This window comes from Daucus carota, chromosome 5, assembly GCF_001625215.2.
Source record: "Daucus carota subsp. sativus chromosome 5, DH1 v3.0, whole genome shotgun sequence".
Classification (NCBI taxonomy): domain Eukaryota; kingdom Viridiplantae; phylum Streptophyta; class Magnoliopsida; order Apiales; family Apiaceae; genus Daucus; species Daucus carota.
The window spans coordinates 29,107,867-29,120,480 of NC_030385.2; the positions used below are offsets into that span (position 1 = coordinate 29,107,867).

At 36.8% G+C, this 12,614-nt stretch overlaps 1 protein-coding gene and 1 long non-coding RNA gene across 2 annotated transcripts; both read left to right on the forward strand.

Moving 5' to 3' along the window:
* Positions 1-1,586: 1,586 nt before the first annotated feature.
* LOC108222604 (uncharacterized) lies at positions 1,587-2,439 on the forward strand. Its single transcript, XM_017396500.2, has 4 exons — positions 1,587-1,765; positions 1,873-1,923; positions 1,998-2,177; positions 2,291-2,439. The coding sequence occupies exons 1-4, from the start codon at positions 1,756-1,758 to the stop codon at positions 2,422-2,424; spliced, it is 375 nt and encodes a 124-aa protein (XP_017251989.2). The 5' UTR covers positions 1,587-1,755; the 3' UTR covers positions 2,425-2,439.
* Positions 2,440-3,599: 1,160 nt separating this feature from the next.
* On the forward strand, positions 3,600-5,100 carry LOC135152631 (uncharacterized). Its single transcript, XR_010292005.1, has 3 exons — positions 3,600-3,801; positions 4,760-4,882; positions 4,971-5,100. It is a non-coding gene; the product is annotated as an uncharacterized LOC135152631 (long non-coding RNA).
* The last annotated feature ends 7,514 nt before the right edge of the window (positions 5,101-12,614 follow it).

The window sequence follows — 12,614 nt, forward strand, 5'->3', positions numbered from 1 at the left end:
GAATCATGTAAAGATACATTGATATTTAAAGTCTTGACTCTCTATATAAGCTTAAGAAAACACAAGAATAACTTCTGCATGACTACACGAAAATAACAATATATAATTTGTCAGCAGGAAATCTATAAAGCCACTTAATTTTGCATTGTAGGAGAAACCGCATTATGATAGTATTTCATGAAACCAGTTGTCTAACATTGTACAGACACAGTAAGTTAAAACGAGAGCAGCAGCAATGCAGGCCAAACCACATGATGAACTCGCTCATAGATGTCACAACCATACAATGCGAGGAAACATGTCTCATATCTACATAAATAGGTGCATGATTTAGAAATCAAGTAGCAACGAAAGTAATGTGCATGTTTTGCCTATGAAGAAGAAATTTTTTTTAAAATAAAAAGTGGACTTCTATTTTTCTTGACCTGCATATAAAAAAACAAAAACACTAGTGAAGAGAGTGAAATAGGAAGTTTTATCAATTCTACTTTTTCCCGATAACACTTTACTTCTTTTAAATTATAAAAGATTTTAAAGGCTCATTTGTTTACGAATGAATGAGCCTACGAGTCCTGTTTCATTCCTCTAGAATATTACCTCTACTATAATATATGTTATTAAATGTCCTAGTTATCTCTTATAATCGATTTCTTTCCTTTAAGTAATAAGCCATTTTTTTTAACTCAACCCGACCGTTCCAATCTAATTAGGGCTAGCAGTAGATCTTACTCCAGTAGTAAGACAATAATTAAACACGAAGCCCTAAACTGATAGTAATGCAATGCAAAAAATGAGCGAGGCATTTAGCAAATCAGAGGTGCAGAAACATAAATAATCGCATGACGTAATAGTACAAATCAAAATTACAAGGATCATTCGATATTTAGTTACCCTAATACTTTTTTTCGATTAAAATCATGTGAACTGCACAGAGGACATTCGATATTAAGTTACCCCGAATTTTGCATTCGACGAGGACATGCAGTGTGACTGTGTAGGGCCTAATATAACAGTACGGAGGGGATTTATTAGTGATTTACTGACCTGATTTTTGATGCCGTCTGACTCGGGCTTTCAAGGGGCTGACCACCAAGTAGCAACTACGAGTATATAAGAACTTAAGGAATACTGCTAGATGGGCCGGGGTTAACTGGCCCAAATGTCTGTGACAAGATAAAGCAGGCCTTCAATACATTAACATCAACATCTTTACTAGTCGTCCTAGAGCTACTTTGGCAAACTATATCTATATATATAATCCTAATCTATATCTATCTATATAATCCTAGTCTGTGAATACAAAGCATCTCCCAAATTACTTTTTCTGCCCTTCCTTACTTTTCTTTGTCAGTATTGCCCAGGGGTTTGCAAGTAATTTCTCAAGCGTCTTGGATTATCCACAGAAAATGGGTACTGACCCGTACCAAAAAACAACTGCAGCACGCTTATCTTCCAGTAGGATCCGAAGAAAAACGGGCGCTCCGTGACTTTTTTTGAATTTCTGGGTTGGTTGTGTTTGTCCATAATTTCAGGAGCTGTTATCTCCATCTCTTTCAAGTTATGGGTGATGAGTTATAATACCATATAATTTTTCTTTTGATTTTTGGGGAATGAGTTTTTACCGGTTGTTGTGACGATTTCAGGATTTGCTAATTGCTAATTCTCCAAGTATTTCGGTTTTCCTAGCTCCTACACCGACGGAAACCGGACGGTGAAGCCTTCCACTCATTGCGATCTCCGCTGAAAGTAGTAGCCATGGACAGTGGTTAGTCTCCGTCTTCTCTGTTTTGTTTCGGAAACTGAATTTTGTGGTTATATATTCGTGTTTTGAAGATGCATTCTATCTGTTTGTTGCGATATATTTGCGAACAGGTCGTAAGCGCATACCTTTAGGTGCTGTTTCTCCTTCGGCTGTTAGAAATGGTGAGCGTAAATGAATTTACAACTCTGTCATATCGATACAGACCACTGACCTTTACATTTTTGGGTGTTGTTAGCACAACGGAGGCGATCTTCCAATGATGTGCAGACATCTGGTAATGTGTCATCTGCGAATCGTGAGAATTTGGAACCGAATAGAGCATCTGCATCTCTGCCAGAATCAAGTTTTCAGACTCCAGCACGTAATGATAATGTTTGCCAGCAGCCATCACACTCCAACCTGGGTTCATGTACAGGTATAATTTCAGCGGATTTAGGACCTGCGTGTACATTGTCTATCCAAGTTTATACGGTTTGTGTGTTTGCGAAGCAATGTTTAGCAAAATCTTACCTCATTTTTTTTGTCCAGGTACACGGATTTGTACTTCATCTCAGGCTGGTAAAACAACAAAAATGGCTTACTACCCTACCCAGAGTTCAGGTTCAAATATCATACTCATTCAACCTAACTTTACATGTACCAAGAGTAGTTCCTTAATGTGACATTCTCATCCTTATTTTGATTTAATAAATCCGTTTTGTTCATGACAACAATAAATAGTAGACAAAGATGGTTACATAGAAAACAATTAGGTGTTTTATTAGTTCTATAATAATTAGAGGGCTCATACTGTATATATGACATTTTTAGCCCCAGGATCTTGAAATCATGACATTGGTACGTAGTCTCTTACATGGTTATAGCGTTTATGATGATGATCCAGATTTATGTTTAGAATCACATACAATTAGTCAGAGAAAGAGCATTTACAATGTGCCAGAGAAAGAGCATTTGATTATGTACAAACACCAGGTTCAATTGTGCGTAAAAAAAATAACACAATAGCTACAAGTTCTAAACTCCTGCATTGCTATGAGAGATCCAGGATATAACTTTAAGTGTAGCATGAAAAGGCACAAAAATGTATTAAAGCTTGGGCTTCAAGTACATGTACAAAGGCTAACATGTATAAAGTATATATATATATATTTGATATCAAAGTATGATATTTAAAAAGTTCAGCTAAATGTTATTCACGTGTTTCCTGATCTTATATGTGTAACTTTTTTATGTTGGAAATGAAGAATACTTGAGCATTATTGTGATTAATAGGTAAAAACTTAAATTTATTATGCATAAGTATAACTAAACGAAAACCTCATGAATTTGTCTATTGGACAGGAACACAGAATCATATAATCCTGCCAACTATAGGTACAAATTGTATCATGGTGTATTAGTCGGTGTTTAATAAGTGAGCAAATGTAATTACTTCTCAATCACCCTGTCCTTCTTACACGCAAAAAAAAATACTGTAAATATTAGTAGTGTAAATATTTAACCTGATCCTGACCTCATCCCATGTTCATTATGGCCTTTTCCAAACTATAAACCAAGTACTTGATTTGCCCTTCATTTGACGTGGGATTCTGACATAATAGAGATTAAAGCACATGTCAAGAGAAGTATGCAAGATATATTACTTAATATAATAGCTTTTATATGAAAATTTTTATAGTGTAATATACACTTTTATCAACCTGGTGACCTGGTCTCATGACAACCACGGTCCTCCCAAGCCTGTCATAGTAGTCGGCTTTGTAAATTTTTCCTGTCTCATCTTCATAAGCAATGTCTTCCTACACAGCAACAAAAATATTAGAAAAATGTCTCAAAACGAGTCATCTGTCAAGATTATTAATGTTAGAATAAATAAATATAAATATATTTGCAATGGATAATATATATAATACACCCTCCTGCATTACCTACTCCATGTGATGTCTGTCTCTATTTCACAGGTAATCAGATTCTTGGTGGCAAAACGCAGGGGTATCTTACGCCATCATAAAGAAGGCTACGTGGTGTTGATATGTCTGGTAAATATTCTATTATAAGCAGGCATTTTGATTGAGGCTATGATTGATTGAATTGTATTAGATGCACTAACTAATTGACAGGAAGTTTAAACATTTTATTATAAGCGGCATTTAAGCAAATAAAGTTTTGACAGTGAAAGTCGAGTAGAGCAGGGCGTTCTTTCAGCTTATATTACTCCTCTGTTATTCATCTTTTTAATAATTTCATTGCATGAATATTAATATTATTAAAATTGAAATTAATATCCATCCTTGCACCTCTTATATTCATTATATATCTCACTCTGTCCCATCTTCATTGTTAAAAATTTTCAAAGCTTTAAACTGATGCCACATCTGAGGCCCACAGTTACAGGTTCATCTGTTGTATACCTTCTGTGAGTTCCTTGCTCCAAAAAAAAAAAGCCCTTTCTTTACAGTAATATCTGCACCCATTATCTGCCAAGTTTATCGAACAACAGAAATTGCTTTTAGTACACATTTGGAGAAGTCGCTGGATATCAACAGATTGTTCAGCTTGAAAAGTGAAATTCACTGGATTTTAAGCAAGTGTTTCAGTTTGACAACCAGCCGCCACTCTTCATTAGACAGCTCATCCTGTAAATTAACAAATAGGAAATTTTGCCCGTTAAATACTGAATACCAATTTACACATGACTATCACAGTCTAATTGCTTAGGTGGAAACTAAATGGAGATGGGACAGAGTGAGATATATAATGAATATAAGAGGTGCAAGGATGGGGCTTCCTTATAAATATAAAATATTGTAGTTAATTCTGTAATGATACAACACGTACACCTTTGACAACATCCTTTTTTACTAATTCCTTCTTTGTAGTGTACTTAACATTTGATCTGGTTTGTATCCCATCTTCTGGATGTGATAACAAAATTTTGCAACGTATAATATGTTGTGGTGACGTTTATTTTTCCTGTTTTGTCTTCGAATGAAACAGGTCCAAGCTATCGTTTACCCGCGTCTAGGCTGCCAAATAGATCTGTAACCGGTTCCAATCATGGCATTCAATTCCATATGCCAGCGTCGACAATAAGAAGGACCGTTGCTAATCAAACTTCTGGTAATAGCAAATCCAATTTTTGAAAACCATCCATCAAGCTTATTTTTTGGTAACTATGATTAATTCACTATGTTATATTTTTTTGCAGGTAATAAACTTAATAATACCGGGTCTGTCAATTTATTGGACCGTCATACCCCGGCAAATACTACAAGTATGTCTAGCCCTGATTCGGAAATCACTGTCCTGGTTCCTGAGCTTGTAAAAATCGGTGTTAGGCGTCCTAGTAGTTTAAAATTTTCATGTTACCATTCGCATTAATTTGAGATAAAAGCATCATCTTGCCCTGACTATTTGCTGTTTTTTATTTTGTAGCCTGGTATTCTGATCAGGGAACTCCTGGTCAAAAGAATTTGTTGAGTTCCTTCAATAGGGTTGGGCAAAACAGTTGTCCAGAGAGACGGTCAGATACAGGTATGAAAGATACAATTACCACACGCTCCATGAAATACCATGAATCTGAGACATTTGTACGTGGAGGAACATCAGATGATTATGGTGGTCCTGATTTTGCATCCACCTCAACTATGAACAATGGTACTTTGAAAATCATCTGTTAAATTCAATGAGCGTGGCTTGGTGTTCTTACTCTATTGCAACGCAGTGTGCCTTAAAAACCCTTTTTCTTATAATTTATTGAAACGTGTTTGCATGTATATTGTATTTGAATAGGAGATGGCACAGAGGATGAAGCGGACACTCAGGCTGAAGAGGCAGAAGGTATGAATGATTTGAAATTACACACCTAGAGGGGGGGGGGGTGAATAGGTGTTATGGCTAATATGACCGATTTTTAATAGTTAAACTGTCACAGACAGCTTGCTGTTAATTTCAGAGTAAACAGTCAGCTAGCTAACAATGCAGATGCAATGCAAAACAGATATAATCAGTAAACTAGTAACACAGAGAATTTTAGCCAGGTTCGACCCCTAACCCTAATGGTCTACGTCCTGGTCCCCTACCAACTGGTAAGAGATTATATTATTAATCAATAATATCAACAATTACAATGATTCAATAATATAACTCCCTTTAACCCTTGTTCCTGTTATCAGCTTGCTGAAACCTCTGAACCACGAACCAAAAGCTCTCCAAGACCTATACTTCCCAAGTATACTCTTCTAGCTAACTAGTCCCCTTGTTCCCTTGTTTCACAAGCTGGATACACAGCAACAAACCTTTACACTTTGAACAATACAATGTATGAGTGTAATACAACCGAAACTATGAACTCAATATAGACATATATTCAAAGATAAGTACTAGAGCTCAAATAAAGATTTTGCAATGAAAGTATGTTGTATTTCAGAAGCTTGAAGTGTTTTCTTGTTTTTCAAAACGGAATCACACTCCAATATATATACACAATGATCCAACGGTCAAATAAGCAACAAATTACAACGTTCTTGTTCAACAGCTGAACTCACGTTTAATTTGTTTAGAATTGAACATTAGAGCATCATGAACGTTACTGAGTAAAACCATAAAACGTTTGAGAGAAGACCCAGTAAAATAGTGTATATAAAACCAACTTATTTGAAATAGAATAGGGGTTGTTTTGGATAAGTTCGAAGTAGAGAAAAACTCTCCTATCTTTTAGGAAATCGTTTTTGTTTAAAACTCTTGTTTAAAACTGAGCTCTAATATTTATATAAGTCATATATAAATATTAAAGTCCTCACAAATCGATTCCTAATAAATCTCCACGATTTTAGGACTTCATCTTTATCCGCTTGCTTTCCTGTCAGTATGCTGTGAGCCTGCTGATAGTCTATGAATTTTCCTGTAAGCTTGCTGACAGTGAGTTGTCATACTTAATTCCTGAAACACTGTTAGCACAGATATATTTCTTTGATAGCTCGCTAACAATCCTCAGATTTATGTTATTAGCTTGCTGGCAGTGTGATCATCAAAACCTTGAGAGTATCAATCTCCCCCTTTACACCATATTTAGGAAAAGTAATTATACTCCCCCTGAATACAGCAATCTAATATCATGAAACTTAACAAATATAGCAATTGAGCATATAAAATGAAATATGGCAGATAAGATATTTTAATATGCAAAGCAGAAAAATATATCACACGAGTACTTGCATAGATAAATAAGCTAAACATCTGACCAGGATAAACCACCTGGATACAGATAAACATTCAAAACAACTTCAACTCAGGATAAACCACCTGAGGACCAACAAATCCAAGCAAATTCAACAACTTAAACAAACTTAGTCTTAAGCAAAAACATAGGGCCATAAAGTACTTAAACAGTTAAGCACACAAGTCTTATTTTAGATTCAATCTTAAAAGTTCTTAAATTTGTCTCCCCCTTAATCATCTAAAAGGAAGAAACTTAAGGCTCGTCATCGTCTGCAGCCATCTTGTCATCCTCATCAGCCTGCAGCTTTTCATCCATCTTAGCCTGAAGCGCCTCCAAGTCCATAGCAAGAGGATCACTGATAGTAGCATCCTTCCCTGCATCCTTATCAGCATCCTTAGCTGGAGTATCCTCTGTACCAGCACTGAACTTGATTTCGGAAGAACCACCAGACCCATAAAACTGCTTAAACTTGTACAACTCATTGAGCAAACTCATCCCACCGGAAGTATTGCCAGAAGTATCCATCTCAGGAGTGTCTCCAAACTTAGCACCAAGGAAAAACTCTTTCCAAAACTTAAGCTGACTGCCAAGCTCATGAATCTGTTCCGAGAGCTGCTTCTGACCATCCACCAGCTGTCTGTGATTAGCCCGTAATTCATCCATAAAATCCAGAATCTTCTTAGCTGAGATTCCCAAGTCAACACAACCACTAGAAGCAGGAGGGGGTGGCACAGGAGAAGTATTCTGGACAGGAGACTCAATAACAGATAGAGTCCCATCCTTCTCAACCCTCAAATTTGACTGGCTAAGGCACTTAGCATCTAAGAACTCTTTTGCGGTCATTGACTCAACCCCATCAGTGTCAACACCATACCACTCAAAAATCCTTGACAGCAACAACCCATAAGGTAACCCAGTACCAGACTTACCTTCAACAGCCTCAATCATGTTATTCAGAACTAACTCACCCAAATCAAATGACTTCCCAACCATCACCATTGACACAAATATAACATCCTGAGCAGAAAGATTAGAACGAGTACCCAAACGAGGACACACATTCTCAATAGACACCTTAAAAAGAGCATGAGCTAAAGGAAGAATTTGTGTAGTGGAGGGAAAGGTTTCACAAGGCCCATCAGTTCCAAACAACAAATTGAACTGATCCTTGACAGTAAAATCATCAAACTGTTTAAAACCCCTTTTTGTAAAGATTAAAATTGGTGATGGAGGAGTTTTTAAAATCGCATTCAAAAACAACGAAGACAAGGTTATCTTAGTGTTATTGACATACGCCACATAGAGACCAGATGAATTAGGTTGAAGATTTTCATAAAACTCTCGCACCAGAGACGGATAACACACTTTTGGTAAATCAACTAAGAATGACTCAAACCCTAACTCAGAGAATAGTTTCACAACTCCACAATTAAAGGAAGTCTTGCCAGAGAGAGGCTTACCCAAGATTATTTTGCGAGAACCCAAATCTCGAGCCTCCGATGCACTTTCCATACCCATCTTTGCTTTCTTGGATTTCTCAACCACCGTACCAGACTTACGAACCCCAGACTGCTCATCGCTGCTTTCAATATCCACCAATCGGTCGAGATCGAGATCATCTTCATCGATAAGCTTTCGCTTAGTCATAGCAGAAGTAGGAGTTTTTGCACTGGCTCGGGTCTTCTTCTTCATTGCAAGACCAGCGCCGATTGTAGCTATGGTGAGTAAAGTGTATCGGTTGAAGAGGAAAGATAAAACCCTAGGTTCCGTTTGCGAGCTTTTAAAGATGGAACTGAACAGACTCGGAGATAAGATATATCTCAAACACTTTTGAATTATATTCGGGGGAGGATTTTTAGGAATAAATCTAGTTAGATTTAGATTATTTAAATAATTCATTTTGTATATCCGAACGTAATCTAAACAAAAATTTGTTACTGTTACTAATCTTACTCCCACTTAAATAGTGATTAGATAGATTTGAATTTGAATTTAGCATAGATTAACACATAATCACGTAACAAATTCTCACATAAAATTCTATCTGAATCAGCACATAACGGTTAGTTTATTAATTAAACTAAAATGCAAATAATCACTTGAAATGACCTGCATGCAAAAATAATTAAAAATTATGTAAAGTACTGAGAGTAAGCTGATAGTACCCGGACCAAGCTTATTAGCTTGCTGACTGCACATCACACATACCCAATTCCCTTCTCAGCACAACATAGCGTTCTTCAGGAAGAGGTTTTGTGAAGATGTCAGCTAGCTGATCTGCTGTAGCCACAAAAATCAACTTGACAACACCCCTTGCAACATTGTCTCTCAAAAATGATGTCGAACATCAATGTGCTTTGTCCTCGAATGATTGACTGGATTTTCTGAAATGTTGATTGTACTTGTGTTGTCACAGAAAATTGGAGTTTGCTTGCATTTGATTCCAAAGTCCTTCAATTGTTGTCTCATCCATAGCATTTGAGAACAACAGCTACCAGCTGCTAAATACTCCCCCCCAGCCGTAGATAGAGCAACTGAAGTTTGCTTCTTGCTTAACCAAGAAACTAAGCTTTGACCCAAAAATGCACAAACACCACTTGTACTTTTTCTATCAGTTTGACTACCTGCATAATCTGCATCACTATACCCCACAAGATCAAAAGCATTTGTGATAGGATAGAATAAACCCAAAGTAATAGTTCCACTTAAATATTTAAATATTCTTTTAACAGCTTGTAAGTGAGAATCCTTTGGTTTTGCTTGAAATCTAGCACAAACACAAACACTATACATAATATCAGGTCTAGAGGCTGTAAGATAAAGTAAACTACCAATCATACCTCTATACATTCAAACATCAACATCTTTACCTTGCTCATCTGCTGTCAGCTTGCTGACAACGCTCATAGGTGTTGATTTCCCCTTGATATTCTTATATCCAAATCTTTTGAGTAGATTCTTGATATATTTGGATTGATGCACATAAATTCCTTCTGGAGTTTGCTTAATTTGGAGCCCCAAGAAATAATTGAGCTCTCCCATCATGCTCATGTCAAACTCACTATGCATGCACTTTGAAAACCACTTACACAAAGAATCATTAGTAGATCCAAATATAATATCATCTACATATATTTGAACAACTAATATATCTTGACCTTTAAAGATAGTGAACAAAGTAGGATCAATTTTACCTCTAATAAAACCATTTTTGATCAAAAATTCACTTAACCTTTCTTACCATGACCGAGGTGCTTGCCTTAATCCATATAGTGCCTTCTTGAGCTTGTAGACACGGTTGGGATATTTTTCATCCTCGAATCCTGGTGGTTGCTTGACATAGACCTCTTCCTTTAGATATCCATTTAAGAATGCACTTTTGACGTCCATTTGATGTAGCTTGAACTTCTTGTAGCATGCAAATGACAATAGCATCCTAATAGATTCCAATCTTGCAACCGGAGCATATGTTTGATCAAAATCAATCCCTTCTTGCTGATTGTATCCTTGTGCAACAAGTCTAGCTTTGTTCCGAGTGATAGTACCAAATTCATCAACTTTATTCTTGAACACCCATTTGGTTCCAACAATTGAAGCATCCTTTGGTGGATCTACAAGTTCCCAAACATCACATCTTTCGAATTGGTTGAGTTCTTCTTGCATTGCCATGATCCAATTTTCATCTTGTAAAGCTTCTTGAACATTCTTTGGTTCCTCTTGAGCTATAAAGGCAGCATGAGCACAAATGTTGGCTTGAGCTTTCCTTGTTTGAATTCCAGCTGATTTGTCTCCAATGATCAACTGAGGAGGATGATTCTTCACTGTTCTAGTTGACTTTGGTAGATTATGTTGAGCTATGACCTCTTCATTCCTTGTAGTCTGCCCAGGAGGAGTCTGATCAACAACATTTTGGCTTGCTGATGAAGTTTGACCTCTGGATTCATCCAATGTGAGCTTTGACATCTTATCCAAAGTTTCTTCAAGAGATGGAGTGGATTCAGTAGCTTTATTGCCTTCTGAAGTTTTGGCAGTTGACTTGTCAGCTTGCTGATTTCCAGTTTCCTACACTGTCAGCTTGCTGCTAGTACCTGTACCTGCACATTCTTCCTCGTCTCTTGCAAGATCATCAGTAGACTCTTGAAATGAAACATCAATAGACTCTTCAACAGTATGTTTAGCACGATTATACACTCTATAAGCACGACTTGTAAAAGAATAGCCCAAAAATATAGCTTCATAAGATTTAGAATCGAATTTACCATCCCTATCAATGGTTTTGAGTACGAAGCACTTAGATCCAAAAACCTTAAAGTAGCTGATATTAGGCTTCTTTTTCCTTAGCAATTCATAAGGAGTCTTGTTGAGAATTGGCCTGATAAGCACTCTGTTAAGAACATAGCTTGCTGTGTTGACAGCTTCTGCCCAAAAACTTCTTGGCAGCTTGCTCTCCTGCAGCAATGTCCTAGCTGTTTCTTGTAAGGACCTGTTCTTACGCTCTACAACTCCATTTTGCTGAGGTGTACGAGGTGCTGAGAACTCATGTGAGATTCCTCTTTCTTCACAATAAGTAATGAAGTCTTTTTGGAATTCCCCACCATGATCACTTCGAATACCTACAAGTCTTGTATCTAATTTGTTCTCAAGCAACTTTATTAGTTTCTCAAATTCACTAAAAGCACAATCTTTAGTACGCAAGAATAATACCCAAGTGAATCTAGAATAATCATCAACAATAACAAAGGCATATTGTTTACCTCCAATACTCTTATAAGCTTCGGGACCAAAGAGATCCAAGTGAAGAAGCTCTAAAGGTTTAGAAGTAGATACCATTTTCTTTGCCTTATGTGGAGTCTTTGTTTGCTTTCCCAATTGACAAGCAGAACACGTCTCCATCTTGACATACTTAAGCTTTGGTAATCCTCGAACAAACTTCTTTGCTGACAGCTTGCTGAGATGATCCATATGAGCATGTCCAAGCCTTCTATGCCAAATTTCTGGATTGTTATCCACAGCTGCTAAACAAACACATGCCTCCTGTTCTTCAAAGTTCAAAACATATATATTTCCTTCTCGTTTTGCAACTAGAGGAGTTTTGTTAGCACCAACAAGTATAGTACATTCATTCTTACCAAAGTTAACAATATGACCATCATCAAACAACTGACTTATACTAAGCAAGTTATAGGTAAGACCTTTAACATATTGTACCTTGTTAATAGAAATGATACTATTACCTATAGTTCCTTTGCCAAGAATAGGAAGAGTTTTGCTATCACCAATTGTGACACGTCCACCCTTCTTCATCTTCAAGCTTAGAAACTGAGATTTGTCTCCACTCATGTGCCTAGTGCATCCACTATCCAATATCCATTGATTTGGCTTTACTTTAGACACGAGACAAACCTACAAAACAAACACAAAACACTCAACGTTTTGGTACCCATATTTTGTTGGGTCCAGCAGTGTTAGATGATAAAACATATAGAACATTAAGATCAGATTTCTTGATCCACATTTGGACCACTTTAGAACTCTTCTTCCATGTTCTGCTGGTCTTATCAGCATACTGTCTCGGAGCTGTCTTCTGTCTGTTTCTGTTGTCAACATACTGTCTGTGAGCTGACTTCCTTC